At 45.3% G+C, this 17,835-nt stretch overlaps 1 protein-coding gene and 1 long non-coding RNA gene across 21 annotated transcripts in view; one reads left to right on the top strand and one right to left on the bottom strand.

Moving 5' to 3' along the window:
* Positions 1–5,618, bottom strand: part of LOC118153939 (uncharacterized) — a 37,628-nt gene extending 32,010 nt beyond the window's left edge. Inside the window, exon 1 of the long non-coding RNA XR_004743764.3 lies at positions 5,385–5,618. This is a non-coding gene — a long non-coding RNA (uncharacterized LOC118153939). The remainder of the gene's footprint in view (positions 1–5,384) is intronic.
* Positions 1–17,835, top strand: part of STARD13 (StAR related lipid transfer domain containing 13) — a 554,175-nt gene that overhangs the window by 533,130 nt on the left and 3,210 nt on the right. For 17 of the 20 annotated variants that reach the window (XM_078375278.1, XM_008998115.5, XM_078375280.1 and 14 more), the window contains 6 exons: positions 5,559–5,757; positions 10,829–11,039; positions 11,833–11,947; positions 12,815–13,036; positions 13,925–14,142; positions 17,350–17,526. In XM_078375278.1, the coding sequence (XP_078231404.1) occupies positions 5,559–5,757; positions 10,829–11,039; positions 11,833–11,947; positions 12,815–13,036; positions 13,925–14,142; positions 17,350–17,526 (1,142 nt within the window). The remainder of the gene's footprint in view (positions 1–5,558; positions 5,758–10,828; positions 11,040–11,832; positions 11,948–12,814; positions 13,037–13,924; positions 14,143–17,349; positions 17,527–17,835) is intronic. The other 3 variants (XM_078375281.1, XM_008998116.5, XM_078375286.1) reach the window with 1 other exon arrangement.

Here is a 17,835-nt window from a genome sequence, read left to right as displayed (position 1 = left end):
CCTGCAATGCTCAAAATAAGAATCTGCCGCATGCTCTTCTGATGAATCTGTCTCTTTCTGAAGAAAACCAACCTTCCTTCATTAGCTGAGCACATTTCTAAAGAAGAGGAAATGGGAGTCCTGATAAACATCATTAAGTCCTGAGAAAGATTAGCATAAACAGGATGCCAAGAGGGAGATTTAATATTATTCAGATGGAATTTGAATTCTAATGCAGCACTCATGCTCAGCCTCTCCTCCTAATAGAGCAGTGAGTTTTAAAAGCCTAATTATGCTGGGAAGACTCTTAGTGCTCAGTACTAGGGTCCCCACCCCACTGCCTGTTTGTCACTTTGCCTGTTGCCTGCCGCAGATAAAGTGAGCAGTGCTCTGGGGCTATCCAGGGAAATTATCCTTGAGTCCTCGCTTTTTTCTTTTCTTTTTTTTTTTTTTTTTGTTTGAGACGTAGTCTTGCTCTGTCACCCAGCTGGAATGCAGTGGCCCCATCTTGGCTTACTGCAAACTTCTCCCGGGTTCAAGTGATTCTCCTGTCTCAGCCTCCCGAGCAGCTGGGATTATGGGTGAGCACCACCACACCCAGATAATTTTTGTATTTTTAGTAGAAATGGGGTTTCACCATGTTGGGTAGCCTGGTCTCGAACTCCTGACCTCAGGTGATCCACCTGTCTCAGCCTCCCTAAGTGCTGGGATTACAGTCCTGAGCCACCATGCCCAGCTGATTCCTCGCTTTTTCATAGCTAGGTTTTTAGGTGAAAGACAAGAGAGAGGTAACAGGAAAACTAGACCAAGGGGACGCTCATCACTCACCCTTTTATCTTCAAAAGGAACAAGAGATCACATACAAGAAAGATGCTTATAAAATGAACTCTGCATTGCTGATGATCATCCTCCCCTTTCTCAACAGGGTGTCTGGGCTGAGCTTTAACAGTAGATGACAGCAGGACCTATTATGTCATTGATGGGACCAGTGGAAAGAGAAAATGTGAGATCCCTTGTTCATAAATCATTGAGAATTTCAAAACCAAGACAGCAGAGCATTAAACCAAGTGTATGAGACCCTGTGTGACTGCCCAGGCTGCCAGCCATGGGTGACAGACACAAAGGCGAAAGAAAAACATTATTCCCTCCTGCGATCTTCCTCATAAGGAAGCTGAGGGAGCTGGGGCTGTTGCCTGTCCATCTGCTGTGATTAGAAGGATGAGCAATGGGGCAGGTGTGGTGGCTCATGCCTGTAATCCCAACACTTTGGGAGGCTGAGGCAGGCAGATCACTTGAGGTCAGGAGTTCAAGATCAGACTGGCCAACATTGGTGAAACCCCATCTCTACTAAAAAAATACAAAAATTAGCTGGGCGTGGTGGAGCGCACCTGTAATCCTAGCTACTCGGGAGGCTGAGGTGGGAGAATCACTTGAACCCAGTAGGTGGAAGATGCAGTGAACTGAGATCATTCCACTGCACTCCAGCCTGGAAGAAAGAAGAAGGGGAAGAAGGATGAACAATGGGTTTCTTCGGTTCTCTATTTTTTTAATGTGGAAAACAATCTCCTGTCAAAAATTCAGATCAATCCTTGCTTTGGAACCTTTTTTTTTTTTTTTGAGATGGGAGTCTGGCTCTGTCGCCCAGGCTCACTGCAACCTCCACCTCCCAGGTTCAAGAGATTCTCCCAACTCGGCCTCACCAGTAGCTGGGATTACAGGTACCCACCACCATGCCCAGCTAATTTTGTATTTTGTATTTTTTTTTTTTTTTTTGAGCTGGAGTTTCGCTCTTGTTACCCAGGCTGGAGTGCAATGGCATGATCTCGGCTCACCGCAACCTCCACCTCCTGGGTTCAGGCAATTCTCCTGCTTCAGCCTCCTGAGTAGCTGGGATTACAGGCACGCGCCACCATGCCCAGCTAATTTTTTGTATTTTTAGTAGAGACGGGGTTTCGCCATGTTGACCAGGATGGTCTCGCTCTCTTGACCTCGTGATCCACCCGCCTCGGCCTCCCAAAGTGCTGGGATTACAGGCGTGAGCCACTGGGCCCGGCCTGTATTTTGTATTTTTTAGTAGAGATGGGGTTTTGCCATGTTGGTCAGGCTAATCTCAAACTCCTGAGATCAGGTGTCCCGCACCCCCGCCGCCCACCTTGGCCTCCCAAAGTGCTGGGATTACAGGTGTGAGCCACTGTGCCCAGGTAAAACTTTCTGAAGGAGAAATGATTATTGGAAACCACTGGTTGCCATCACTGTGTTGTTCTGTGATGATCGAGAGGGGAGCTATCCTCTGGTCTCAAGATTTCTCTGTGCCTTAGAAAGACTATCTTCTACTCACCTCCGGGCTTTTCACAGCAACCACTAGAAGCCCCATCCCACAATGGCTTAAATGACAGGAAATTCATGGTCTCACAAAACACAAACAAAAAGCCAGGAAATAGGCCAGGCATGGTGGCTCACACCTGTAATGCTAGCACTTTGGGAGGCCGAGGTGGGTGGATCACTTAAGATCAGGAGTTCAAGACCAGCCGGGCCAATGTGGTGAAACCCTGTCTCTACTAAAAAATACAGAAATTAACAGGGTGTGGTGGCAAGACCTGTAATCCCACCTACTTAGCAGACTAAGGCAGGAAAATCACTTGACCCTGGAGGCAGAGCTTGTGGTGAGATCGTGCCACTGCACACCAGCCTGGATGACAAGAGTGAGACGCCTTCTCAAAAAAAAAAAAAAAAAAAGAGAAAGGTCAGGAAATAGAATGGTTCCAGGGTTAACTTAATCATCAGTTCATCAAAAGCTTTGAAGATGGGTTGTTTCCATCTTTCCCTTTTGCCATCTTCAGCTACTACATCCAGAATCTGACTTGAGACCACCTTTTCTTTATTAGGTTTATGAAAGAAAATTTTCCTGCTATACTTCCAACAGAAATCCACAGAAAGAAAAATATGTATGTATGTATACATATATATATATATATGTCTGTATTTCCCATGTCCCCTAGAAGACAAGGGCAGGGCAGGAAGGTTATTGTCAGAATTTGAGGCAGCCCAAATAAATCCCTGACAACTCTCTGGAAATCCTGAGATCTCAGTCAGAGCAATCAGCTCAGAGCCTGCAGCTGGAGAGCCCCAGACATGTCTAAAACAATTAAAATAACAGTATTTGCCGAAACAAGAAAGAAGCTTGGAAACCAAACAATATGAAGATAGCATCTCTGGGATGTGTGTGCGCACGCACATGAGTGTGGCCAGAAACAGCCCTCAGGACACGGTGGATGAAAGGAACGTGCTCAACAATTTAAACAGAAACACTGTCTGCTTTCTTCTTTTTGTAGATCCTGGTCAATATTCCTGTGCTGTTAAGAAAAAATAGGAATTCTTCTCAAATGGAATAATACCTAGCCATGTGAGGATAAATATTTGTGAGTCACACCGAAGTAATTACCCTCAGGGCATCCCGATTCTGAGAACTCTCGTGCAGCACAGCCCTGTGGTATGCACCATCCTGGGCCTCCTTCCAGAATCAGAAAAACAGAAGATGTAAACGTGTCCAAGATGGATCTCCCCCCAATAATCACTCCCTTGACATCTTGAAATTTTCTTTTTTTGTTGTTGTTTTGACAGTATATACTTTCTTTCCATGCCATATGATGAAATTTGGAGTCGTTGCCAGTTGAAGGAAGATGAATGTTGTTTAGATTCTTTGTGGCAAGTCATCCAAGTATAACAAAATTGTGCATTTTCCAGACACTCCAAACTTTACAAATAAAAAAGAAAGTAATTCGTATTTTAAGTGACAATATTATCAGCCTGAATATCCTGATGTGTGGGATTAGAGTGATAAGCCTTGGAATGCAAGGAAATATGACTAAGAATTCTGTTTTTATGACCACAAAAAGTAGCAGTGTGTAATTTCCCCTGCGATCCATTCAGTTGACATATACAGAAACCTGAGTATGCTCTAATGGCTTGGAATTCTTCTTTTGCTGTTACTGCAGTTTGGAAGAATGAGAGCTGCTCTCCATTCGTTGCAGCAATCAAGAAAGCCTTTGTCAGATACCCCAACCTGGGTGGAGGTTGGCCTGATACACAGTAAGATGACCTATATCAGGCATTCTTCCAGGTATAGGGAGAAAGAGCAGTGGCTGATGCGAATGGCCACTGTCCACCTGTCCAGCCACTCAGGAAGGTTCTACCTTGCTTTGCAGAAGCGGGCCAACCCGTGAGCTACTGGGGAATGAGAGCTATGGAAATTGAGGATAGAAGAAAATCAACTCCCTATAGGCATTTAAAAATATAGCAGACATATTATTTCACTGTAAGCCAGGGCTCCCAGAAAGGTCGGTCAGTTCCTTTCTGAATAGAGGCTAAGTCCAGCAAAAGGAAGTTCCTCTAGGGGGCCTGCCTGGAGCTTAACGTGCCCAACCATTGCAGGATCTTCATTCTTGAGGGGCTTTGCCCTCCCTCACTCATTCTCCTTAGGGCCACTCTGTTCTTGATGCCTTAATGCTCCTGTTTACTCAACAAGCCGGGGAGGAGTCTAGGCTCCAAGATAAAAAGTCATGATATGGCAGTATCCTGAGGTCCGAGAAAAAAGCCACCCAGGAATCAGTCTCACTTAGAGCCGTAGTTTATAGCATAAAAACAAACAGGTAGAAAAGTAAGTGCCAAGAATTTCAAAGCTGGAAAAGTAAATAAATCCCTTAAATCAAAATATGTACTTACGATATTATTCTGTTTCATGAACATACTGCTCATAAAACTCTTCCCCTGCAGGGGCACTGGATATGGCGGTTTATCTGGGAGCCTTTCATTCATCACCCACATTGTTTCCACCAAACCTCCCATTGACCAAACTTTCTCAAAAACGCCATAGCAATGTAAACCCTAGAGGCTAGGGATTTTTTTTTTTTTTTTTTGAGACGGAGTTTCACTCTTGTTACCCAGGCTGGAGTGCAATGGCGCGATCTCGGCTCACCGCAACCTCCGCCTCCTGGGTTCAGGCAATTCTCCTGCCTCAGCCTCCCGAGTAGCTGGGATTACAGGCACGCGCCACCATGCCCAGCTAATTTTTTGTATTTTTAGTAGAGACGGCGTTTCACCATGTTGACCAGGATGGTCTCGATCTCTTGACCTCGTGATCCACCCGTCTTGCCCTCCCAAAGTACTGGGATTACAGGCTTGAGCCACCGCGCCCGGCCGGAGGGTAGGGAATTTTATCTGCTCTGCTCACTAATGACACCTAGGAACTCCAAGCATGCCTGATACACAGCAGTTACTTGTTGAATAAATGAGTAAAATGGTAACATCTGCAGTGTGATAAGATGTAACAGGTCACAAAGTGCATGCACATCTGTTTCCTCACTTACTCTCCACAGTCATCCTGTGAGGTGAGGTTTTGTTCTTACCTTCATCTCATGGGAGAGGAAGACACTGTTCATCTACTGCCTAAAGTCGCTACATTGGTAGTTCAGCATGTGCTAATTGAGAGGCAATTCCAGCTCATCCAGTTCCCATCCCATGCCTCCTCCTCCTCCTCACACCCAGGCGTGGCCTGGCTGACACCCTATGGCTTGTTTCAGGTGGGTCTTTTTCGCAAGTCGGGAGTGAAGTCTCGAATCCATGCCCTACGCCAAATGAATGAGAACTTCCCTGAGAACGTCAGCTATGAAGACCAGTCTGCTTATGACGTGGCGGATATGGTGAAACAGTTCTTCAGGGACCTCCCTGAGCCTCTTTTCACCAACAAGCTCAGCGAGACCTTCCTCCACATCTATCAGTGTAAGTGGAAATAATGAGCTTGGTGTTTCTCGTGAGGATCCTTCCACTTTACTAAAAACAATTTCCTATAGATTGAGTTTGAATTATATGAATAATATATGAATCCATAAATATGTATATAATACTGCTCTCCTCTCCGGAAGTAACTTTTGCTCAAAGTTTGATTTGGAAATCCGCAGGCCATTTCTTTATGCATTTAAAAATACCTTTTTGACCTCAAAATATTCCTTCTCAATAGAGTTTTGTGTAAGATCTAAAACAAACTTTCAATACATTTACAAAAATTTAAAATGAAAAAGGGACACAATCGAAGTTGTTTGGTATATAGGTATTTATCAAAACTTCTTTAATTTTTTTAAAAGGAAGAATTTCTTTGGGATATGGGAAATTCAAAGTGACATGAATTAAAATGACTAGAAATAAATGGAAATGTATTTTAGCACAATGTATTTTCATGGGTGAAAAGTAAGCAAACCAAATCAAGGCTTAAGCTTAAATAAACTGGTTTATATTTTCACTTGGAATTTTTTTAATGATGTTAAATTCTCAGCAAAACCTGTGTAATTAATCACTGGAAATAACGATTGTTGATTAAGAAGCATATCCTGCTACAGGTGGTCGCAATGGGAATGTTAGAAATAAACACGGGCCTGGCGTGGTAGCTCACGCCTATAATCCCGGCACTTTAGGGGCCAAGACGGTCAGATTGTCTGAGGTCATGAGTTCAAGACTCACTTGGCCAACATGGTAAAACCCCGCCTCTACTAAAAAATACAAAAATTAGCCGGGCATGGTGCTTGAAATCCCAGCTACTCAGGAGGCTGAGACAGGAGAATCACTTGAACCCAAGAGGTGGAGGTTGCAGTGAGCAGAGATCACGCCAGTGCACTCTAGCCTGAGTGACAGCGACTCCATCTCAAAAAAAGGAAATTAAACATGTGACTCTTTGCTAGATATGACAGTGTTAATGTTATGAATTATTTTGATGACCAGATCCCAGTTCATGGAGGAAAGAAAGCCATTTGGCCCAAGGACTCTGAGTTTTGAGTCTTCAGCAAAATATGCCTGAAATGGACCTTGCTATGGACTTGATCCAATTTGAAGAATATCCATGCTATAGAGAATTCTGTACAAATGTGTTAAGGAGTCCATGATACTGCAAACTCAGGAAGGATTGTAATCAGCACCACTTGTGAAAACAGATTAAGGTGGCAACCCACTAAGTAAATATTAGTTTTTCAAAGTGAGCAGGTTAAGTTAAATTAATGATTCAAGTTGCTAGAGCCCAAACAGGGAGTTCTTGATGTTGCTGTGAGAGTTCGAACTGCATTTTCAATTAAGCCTCCCTTATGGTTTGGAAGTATCAGATATGAGTCTTTACATTTAATCAGTTCTTGGGTTAAGTTGGATACTAGTCTCAGGCTAAGACCACATTACTTTCAAGAAATAAATGTCTTTGGCCCTTTCTGAGTCACAAGCAAGAAGCCAGATCAAAGCAGGCTTTGCTTTAGCTGAACAAACATTTATAGAGCGTGGCTTCTGTACCGTGCACCATGCTGAGCATGGCGGAGCATATGTATGGGAGACTCGCTCTCTTAAGGATCTTACAACTAAGGGAGATGAGGCATGAACATAAATAACTCCAACACAACTAAGCTGGAGAAGTTCCATAGAAAGGTTACAAAGAAAAGTTCAAGGAGGGAGAGATGAAGAATGAGGGCTTCATGGAGGAAGTGACAACTGAAGGCTGAGCCGTGAGGAACACATTCTGGGTACTTGCTCTGCAGACAGCATAAGCAGAAGTCGGGAGAGCCCAGAGTATTCATCTGGCTTGCATGTATGGCAAACGTACAGAGTGACACCAAATGACACTGAAAAACAGCGCTGGAGCCATACATTGGAGGGACATTGAGTATTAGGGCAAGCAGCTTATGCTTGATTGATTAAGTATTGGGGAACCCTCAGGTGCTGTTGAGGGACTTGCCAGTTACAATGCCCTCAGCTGTAAAGACAGAACCAAATATCCAATGAACAGTCGTTTATACAATAAGCACATTTTATTATCTCACATAATTCCAGAGTTGGGTATCCCGCAGCTCAGTGATGCCAGGGCTAACGTCAGCTTCTCTTAGCTTTGCCTTTAATGTCACAATATGATTGTCACAACTTATAAGTATCACATCTTCACAAAATCACATTCCAAGGCAAGAAGAGAGTGACAGCGCTTCTCCTTGGCCATGTGTCTGGTTTTATCAGGGACATACATCTTGCAGAAGCTCTTAGCATTTTTGTTGGTCCCCTCAGGCAGAAGTGGTTTACAATTTCCCCCCTAAACCCAATAGTGGAAAGGAGACCTGGATTGCCAGTTTTGGTTTAGGCACACATGGTTCATCCCTGGGTCTGAGGTGGTGACCCATTTCCGTAAGTATAAAGCAGCTCACACCTGAGCAGAACATGTGTTTTCTTAATGAGGAAGAAGGGAAAAATGGGCATTGAGTTGAGTAGGTAGCCAGCCTTGTATCTGCTGCAGGGAGAGAGTCCACAGCACTGTGTCGTGGACCCAGGAATCTGGAAGTGGCACACAAGAGGCACTGGACTGGACGAGCATGGAGGTTCAGGGAGTCAGCACACTAACCAAGGTTCTGGATACCTGCAGGAACTTCCAGCAGGGAGTTGGGAGAAAAGACCTTCCATGCATAGACCCTAGAGTCAAAGTTTCCGAACTGCTACTGTGGCAGAGAGGAAGAGTTCCTCCTCCAGCTATCCAGAGAAGTTCTGTTTTCAGCTATGCCACTTCTTGGGCTTTCATCAAATGATTAAATAAATTGGAGTGTTGGAGGACTAATGAAAATATTTGAATCCTACCCATCCATAGGAAGTAGAAGGATGGAGGGGTCAAAGACAACCATAGGCTTTAAGGCTTGATGATTGAAAGAATGTGGAAATTGGAGGGGAGAAGGGTTCAGAATCCACAGGATTCTGAATTTGAGGTGCCAGTAACCCCCACGTGATTGCAAATTATCCACACTTAGAAATTCTGACCTAGAATCATCCCCTTAGAGCCAAGAAAGGGGCAGGACCTGCAGCAGCATGGCATATAACAGAAAGCTAAAAGAGTAGAGGATCCAAAACGAATGCTGAATTTAGGTATTCATAGTTGACCTTTTCAAGCATTTTTAGTAAATAATAATAATGATGGACAGGAAGTATTTTTGAAGATTGAAAAACAAGTGAATAGAAAGGAAATTGAGACAACATATAGAGATGACAGGTGACCCTCCAAAAATGATGGCTGAGAAAAAGTGTTGGCATGGAAAAGAAGCTTAGTAATCTAAAGTTAAACAGTGTATACACACTGGACACCTTACAGTAGAGCAGCATATTTAAAACAATTCAGCAGCTCAAGCAGAATTTGTAACACCTCTCACAAGCTTGAGATCATTAGTACCATCTGTTTCTGCTCCACCCCAAGCAAGAGTAAGAAAATGGGTTTGCTATAATTTTAACAAAATGGCTCTTCTCTGTGAACCCCAGGTATATCTTGTGCCAGTACACAGTGGACGTGGTGGGAGTGGGGACGGGTTTCAGACTGCTGAAGGCATCCTCAGGTTTTTCCAGGAACTTGGATTTGCTGATCAGGGCCAGAGTGTGGCCAGCCTTGGGGCGTGACGTCATGCCTCCTGCATGAGAATGTGGGTGAATCTAGCATCAGTAGCCCCCAAGACCACAAACCCTGGGGCCAGCCAGGACCCACGCAGAAGGTCACACCTCAGCCCTTCTCGAACAGCCAGCTCCGAGTTTGTTTTTCTCGTGTACTCCTGCCAGTAGCAAATATCTGAATGTGTATTTGTGTTTAGTAATATAAATATACTGGATATACTGCAATGTACTATCACATTATAAAACACACCCACTCAATATTTTTAATGGATGAGAGAAAAGATAAACAAATGTGGGAGTGCTAATGATTTTCTTCGCACACCTCAGGAGACTGTCAGGAACACACCTCCTTGCCCCCTGAGAGTGCAGTGAACCTAGGGTAGAGACCTCCGCTCCAGATCATGGCATTTTAAGAAAGACAATAGTGTTGATGGAAGCAAGCTTCCGACAGTGTCTTTTGCAATGAGAGGACTAAAGTAATCCCTAGATAAACACAGCATGGGTGGGAGCAGCAGAAGGCAGCACTAGCACTCATTCGGTGTGATTTTCCATTGCGTTCAGCTCATCTTGTTAGAACCGATTCCCAGTTAAGCCTACATAACCAGCACCCAGCACCACAGGGACCACCTCAAGGGGAATGGGATTGAGAAGGGCCAGACATTCCCTGTAACCTTAGGCAGCCTGGTTCTTCTTCTGCAAGCGCAACCTCAATTTCCATAAACCCCAAGATTATGGAATAGGTGACGTTGGATCTCCACATGAAGTCCATAGCAGGCTCCTGCAAAGCAAGCCCTGAGGGATTTGCAAGAAAAAGGAAGATATGCCAGGCTTCCCCTCGAGAAGCTGGCGCTCTAGGAATGAGGTCAGAGAGCCCACCAGCTTAAGCCCACCCGGTGAATTGCACGGCACCAGCATTATGGCCTGGCTGCCAGGGGTAGAGAAAGGCAAGGCGAGGCTACTGTTCCCCTAACACAGTGGTTTTCCATCCATGTCCTATGGAGCCCTGGGCATCCTGAGAGGGGCATCCCAAGCTGTCTGGCAGGGAGGATGGGCAAGAGAGGCACCAGGTTGACAGAGCCCTAATCGCCAACTTCACCCAGAAGCCTTCTGAAAGCAGATTTATTGTCAGAATACAAAAAGCCAGGATGGTGGTGCCCCTTTCTAAACCCTGCTTGGCCATCAAGACTGCCGGTCCCAGAGTTTAATTACAAGGGTTGGGACTCAGCTCTGCCTCCCATGCGCTGTGAGCCCTCAGCAATTGCTGACTTCTCTGTGCTTTCCCGGCTGTTCTGGTTGTCGATGACGACTCTGAGTGTGCCTTCACACGAGGAAGGGAGAGCTTATGCAATGCCTCCCAGCTGGCTCTTTCTGTGACTGCTCCTCCAATGACCTGGCATCTACTTTTCCTCAGATGTCCCCAAAGAGCAGCGGCTGCAGGCTGTGCAGGCCACCATCCTGCTACTGGCCGATGAGAACAGGGAGGTTCTGCAGACGCTCTTGTGTTTCCTGAACGATGTCGTCAACTTAGTGGAAGAGAATCAGATGACACCCATGAACCTGGCAGTGTGTCTGGCCCCCTCCCTCTTTCATCTTAATTTATTGAAGAAAGAAAGCTCTCCACGGTGGGTTTCTTTATCCCCAACAGCAGTAATCCCAAAGCAGGCATTCCCCACAGTTCATAAGACTGGATGGTTGGATGGTTGGATGGATGGATATGAATGGATATGTGGATGGACAGGTGATAGGTAGGTAGGTAGGTAGGTAGATAGGTGATAGATTGATAGATGATACGTAGATAATAGATGACATGATAGATAATGAGAGAGATAAATTGATGATTGATAGGTAGATAATAGAGATCGATAATAGATTATAGATAGATAAAATGTGTCTCATGCTACATTGCAACTTCAGGATTTGTCAAACACTCTTCATAATCAGAAAATCTTGTGAGGCACCCTAATTCACAGGGCTCAGATTCACGGGATTATTGAGCTAGCATTGAAGAATGCCAGTTGTGATCCAGAAAGACTGAGTTTTGTTTCGTCTGCATGAGTGAGGAGGAAAACATTCACAGAGTAGTATTTTACGATCTTTAATTTAAAAGGCTATATTTAAGACCAAAGCACAGGAGCTTGCAGTTAAGGGGTTTCAAACTTTGGAAAAACAGATTAATTTCTTCCCCCACCATTCTTCCTGCCCTTTTGGTTTTCCAAGATTTTTGCTTGTGAACTGTCAGACTGTTAGTTGGATTCAGAATATCTAAGATATGTGATCATTGTTTTTATTTGGAAACGCAAAAGCATGAGATCTGGAGAGCATCTGGGTATAAACAGAAAGCCAAAGGGATGAGTTTGGTATTGTGACAAGCTCTTTGGTGTGGGAGCCTCTTAGCACACTCACATTCAATTCCAGAGTCATACAGAAGAAATATGCCACCGGGAAGCCAGATCAAAAGGACCTCAACGAGAATCTGGCAGCAGCGCAGGGGCTTGCGCACATGATCATGGAATGCGACAGACTTTTTGAGGTGAGCAAAAGGCTTGAACCTCCACCTCCCTTGTAGCTCTTGGAACTAGATAAGACACCCGGGATTGTTGCTACATTTACAGTTTCTGTTTGTTCCTGATTTTATCCTGACAATAGTATATGCTATAGCTCTGGTCTTTGCTTCCAGGAAAGGGGAGGAGCTAGCTATACAACTGAGGCTTTGACAAGGACATGCGGGGTTACTGTGCTGATGGTTTTCCTGCAGACAGTTGCACCACCTGCCATTGTCAGGTTCAAGGCCAGCCAGCCAATTATGTTCTGTTTGATTTCTCCTTGGGACTTGATTAGGTTAAACGTCTGTGTGAGTGTGTTTATGATACTGAGCAATCTTTGTTGCTAAGAACTAATGAGAGCTTATGAATACAGCCACAGACATGTAAAAGAAGTAAGTGAACCAGACTTGTGGCATACTTCTGTGATAGAATTGGCCTTTGTCAATGGGAAAAGTGTGCTGAAAAAGTCAAGCTATGCCCAAGTCATGTTTGATGTTTCCCTTCACAAGTCTATCGGTTTTAAGTCTTATTCACAGTGGGTCAAGTCTGAGCCCACATTTTGCCGAACTGGATAAAAAGACATTGAAAGTAAAATAAAAGGGAAATGGAAAGAATGAAGAGGAAGTCATTGCAATGTTTTGAATAATAAATACAGCCTCAGAAACATATGTGTATTTCCTGACTTTAGAAAGGCCCCTCCTGGCCTTGGCAGTGATCTTAGAAAAACATCTCCGGCCCTGGGGCCCTCGGCCTGTGGCTCCAGGCCAGGTTGTGGGTGAAATGGCTTTGCTTTCTCTGAATCTCGGCATTTCTCTGGCTGAGTGTGTTGCCCTTTCGTGCATCCATTGGTCTAGGTTCCACACGAGTTGGTGGCCCAGTCTCGTAACTCGTATGTGGAGGCTGAGATCCACGTGCCAACCCTGAAAGAATTGGGGACACAGCTGGAGGAGAGTGGGGCAACTTTCCACACTTACCTGAACCATCTCATCCAGGGCCTCCAGAAAGAAGCCAAGGAGAAGTTCAAGGGATGGGTCACGTGCTCCAGCACCGACAATACAGACCTTGCTTTCAAAAAGGTAATCTCAGGGCATGGAGAAAGATCACCCCCAGAAAGCCACAGCTAACAATCAGACATTTGTTCTTGCATTGAAAAATGGCTGCAGTGTCTACAGGGCTTGGCACAGTTAAGGCACATGTACCACTCAAAGGCTCAGTCCAGAGACCTGTTGCCTATAATCAGAGGGCAGACTATGGAGCCAGATGGCTGGATCCCAGTCCTGTCTCTAGCCCTGAGTTGTGTAATATTGGGCAAGTCACACATCCCTCTGTGCCTCGGTTTTCCCATCCGCAAAATGGATGTTGTAAGAGTACCTCTGACGGAAGAAGGCTCATTTAAAAACCAGTGACTTAGAACAGTGCCTGGCACATAGTAACGGCCATGCGTGTTGGGGATTAGCATTTTTATCATCATCATTATTTTTTGTTTGTTTTTGAGACTGAGTCTCGCTCTGTCACCAGGCTGGAGTACAATAGCACGATCTCAGCGCACTGCAGTGTCCACCTCCAGGGTTCAACTGATTATCATGCCTCAGCCTCCCGAGTAGATGGGATTACAGGCGTGCGCCACCACACCCAGCTAATTTTTGTATTTTTGGTAGAGACGGGGTTTTACCATGTTGGCCAGAATGGTCTCAATCTCCTGACCTCATGATCTGCCCACCTGAGCCTCCCAAAGTGCTGGGATTATAGGCATGAGCCACCACGCCCGGCCACATTATTATTCTTTTCAGCTTAAGGGCTAAAATGTTGAATCTGAGGTATGTAGCATCACTTTCAATTTACATAATCAGTGATGGTTTTTGAATATCCAGCAAAGTATGGTAGGAAAACCAAAAGCCCAAACAAAAACTGTTGGACCCATATCCCAGACAGCCTCTTCAGCTTCTGATGTTGTCTTTCCCAAGGTGGGCGACGGGAACCCGCTGAAGCTGTGGAAGGCTTCTGTGGAGGTGGAAGCGCCCCCCTCGGTGGTCCTGAACCGTGTGCTGAGAGAGCGGCACCTGTGGGACGAGGACTTTGTGCAGTGGAAGGTTGTGGAGAGTCTAGACCGACAAACAGAAATCTACCAGTACGTGTTGAACAGCATGGCCCCCCATCCTGCCAGAGACTTCGTGGTTCTCAGGTGAGCCTGACTCGAGGGTTTATGATGTTCTGTTCCAAAGGCAGGATGTGAGCTGCAGATGTGAACACCTCCTGGGATCTCCCACCGAAGTCCAGCCTCCACGGGGAACACCAAGCCGGCTCTTGTTTCCCTCAGAGACAGCTGAGTTTCCCATGTTGATGCCGGGCTTCCTGCGTCTTTTCATCCCATCCACAGCTCTGCCAGGGCACCCTGATGGCCCCTCTCCTTGCGGAGGACACAGTTTATTAGGCCATAAATATTATTATTCATTTCCTCAGAACAGATGGCCCAGAAAAAGCTGCTGTTTGTCCAGTAGCACTTTCTGCCAAGTTATGCAGATGGATCTCCCTGGCTTTTCTTCTGATCTTGCTTTTCTCCCCCGTGGGAAAGTGTGTGTAACTGTCAAGACTGGAGTAGGTATGACGTCAGAAGTCAGCTGTATAACTTCAGATGCTTATAGCTGGTTACCACGCTCAGAAACCTTGGCACTGCCCTGGAGATCCAGAAAGAGTTGCTGGTTCTGTGTCTGCCAAGGAAATACTGCTTCTGATTGATGTAAGGGTTGAGTTTCAGACACCTGCTCTTGGGGTTTGGAAGGGAATGCTTGGCCAATGATAGAAAGTTTGTACAGTAGAAGTGCAGTATTACGTCCACAAGAACAGAAATCGAGGGTACTAAAGAACCTGAATAAAAGGTAATTAGATCGATATATCCTTTTTTTATGGAAAAATCTTGGCAAACCCTGTCTCATGTCACAGATCAGCGATGTCAAAGGAACCTATTGTGAAATTCCCAAATGTGTATTTAAAACACTTCCTTTATGAAACCAGTTTTGATGGCAAACTAAAGGTTACTTTTCACATGAGCTCTTTATGACTTTGGAATTGGCCCTTGGAACCTTGACTTTTAAAGGTGAATATTCCCTAAATATATGTATTTATCTCTGCTTCCTTGAGGTCCTGGCGGAGAATACAGACAGTTTATAAGGGTGGCATATTACCACAGTTATTAGGACATTAGTCATCTGGTGGAATTAAACTTCAGGCTTTCGCTCCACAAGTGGCAAGTTGAAGAGTTGTTGCAGGATGGCTGCCAGAGGGATGGGTTCATGCCGTAGCGTGCCTCCTCCCTCCCTCCAGAGGAGGCTGAGGGCCTGAGTCTGTGTGTGGAACCTCCCTCCTTCCATCCATCTGGCACCCACACCAGCCTGCTATGTATTAGTGCTTCATTCCATCACACCCACGTGCCAGGCACTGTAATAGGCTCTGGGTATGACAAGTGAATGCAGCAAACCATTCTCCTGCTCTCTTGGGGTTTGTATTTCACTGGGAAGAGAAAGTTCATAAAAAGTAAGAAAGGGAGATGGGCTTACTTATCCTGGGAGGAATAAGATAGGGAGATAGTAAAGGATGGAATTTTAAATAGAATGGTCAGGGGGTGGTCTCACTGCACTAATTTTGATTCAAGACTTGAAGAAGTGGTGGGGGGACCATAAGGAGAAGAGGTGCAGCCCTCCACGAGTTAGCAATGAACCAGATCTGATTCCTGCCAACAGGAATTCCTTATGCGTCGGATACAAGGAGGTGGAAAGTGACAAGTGTGGTGAGGAGGCACAGGACTGAAATGCATCATGTCTTCAGAGCATCTTCCTGTTTAGGCTAGCACGTATGAGGCTGGTCACCTTTCAGGACTGCCACATTTGTCTCTCATGTCACACCCGTTGCTAGCTCCTTGGAAGCTTCCGTTGAGAGTTGCTGGAGATTTTCCCATTTATCCCTACAAATCGCTACAGCTTTCAGTCTTCACGATTTAGCATGTCATCGTTCATGAAAAGAGTGGTCACAGCATGGAAGTTGCTGAGCATTTGTGTGGGGCTTGCCTATTCCCAAGTTCTTGAGCACATATCTCATTTCTCTTCCTGGTGTAGAAGGACAGGGTGAAGTCATGGAGGAGATGACTTAGTAAAGGAATAGAATTTGTGGAGTAAATAATGGGAATTCTTTTTTTTTATTTTTTGAGACGGAGTCTCACTTTGTTGCCCAGGCTGGAGTGCAATGACACAATCTCAGTTCACTGCAGCCTCCGCCTCCGAGGTTCAAGCAATTCTCCTGCCTCAGCCTCCCAAGTAGCTGGGATTACAGTGCGTGCCACCACACCTAGCTAATTATTTTTGTATTTTTAGTAATGAAGGGGTTTCACCATGTTAGACAGGATGGTCTTGATCTCCTGACCTTGTAATCTGCCCACTTCAGCCTCCCAAAGTGCTGGAATTACCGGCATGAGCCACTGCACGCAGCCAGAAATTCTACTAATACAATTTATTATTATAGATCTCTAGGGTAGAAAGGGAAGTTAGAGGTACACAGACGTTGGCACAGCCCCTGTCCCCCATCCACAACCTGCTTGAATAGCTCCAGGAACAGGGCACTCACTGCCTCACAGGGCAGCCCATTTCTTTTGTGAACAGTGCACATTGTTAGACAATGCTTCTCTCCTGCACAGAGATACGCCTTCCTATCTCTGCCTTGTGGAGTCAAATCGACTATATTCATTTTTCTCCCACTCAAGAGCCACTCACATATTTGAAGACAATAAGCAGGCCCACGTATGTTTCATTTCCTTCAAGCTAAGCGTACCAGTTCACTTCTCCCTGAGCATCCCCTCCTCCAGGAAGCCTTCTCTGTATTCCTCCCGCAGCTCCGCTCCATGTGATCCCAGAGCTCTCCATGCATAACCTTGTCAGTGCACTTGCCCCGGTGCTTTTGGAATTCTGTTTTGAGTTGTCAGTTTTTCCTCCTTGGCTGTGTATAGCTTTATGTCCTTGGTGGCTTCTCAGAGCCTGGCATATCTATGTGCTTAATTGATGTCTGCTGAATGAATCGAATGAGTGAGTTCTAATTCCTAAACTGTAAAACCACCTCTTCGAGAATAGGCAGGAGCCTCTGCAGCTGAGCAGGGCTGGGGGTTCCAAATGCAGATGGGAAAGCTGCAAGACCACGTCTGGCCTCAAAGTATCAGAGCTGAGATCCTTGCTTTGAAATCCTCTGTATAAACTTTACACAAGCTTATGAAAACCATCATCTTAATCCAAGTCCCTAGCATTGGAATCCGAGCCCAGGAAAAATATCAATACAAACCTTAGCTCTGTGTTCAGGTTTTTCTTCCTCCCTCAGTCATGACTCTGATTTGCGGATTGTTTTGCTAAAGGACCTGGAAGACCGATTTGCCAAAAGGAATGTGTACCCTGGTGTCCCTCTCTGTGGAGCACGAGGAAGCGCAGCTCCTGGGTGGCGTGAGAGCGGTGGTGATGGACTCCCAGTACTTGATAGAACCATGTGGCTCTGGCAAGTCAAGACTGACTCACATCTGCAGGATAGACCTGAAGTAAGTGCCAACTCCCCCAGTGGCACATCCAGCAGGGATGTCACCCTGATTTGGTTTCTTGTTTCATTATTTTTTCCCCTCTGTCTTTCCCCCTTTGCTGAAATTCTGACATCTCTCCTCAGCCCTTTGCCGTTTTTTATTTTCTGTTTTTTTGCCCACTTATATTTCTGTTTCTCCCATGAAACACCCACCAGTAACAGAGCCTGACACATAGGAGACGCTCAGTAAATCAGAGTTTTCTTCTCTTATGTTTCTTTTTGAGATAGGGTCTCATTCTGTCGCCCAGGCTGGAGTGTAGTGGTGACATCA

The sequence above is a fragment of the Callithrix jacchus genome, chromosome 5 (assembly GCF_049354715.1).
Source record: "Callithrix jacchus isolate 240 chromosome 5, calJac240_pri, whole genome shotgun sequence".
NCBI lineage: Eukaryota > Metazoa > Chordata > Mammalia > Primates > Cebidae > Callithrix > Callithrix jacchus.
This window is presented reverse-complemented; position numbering and strand designations above follow the sequence as displayed.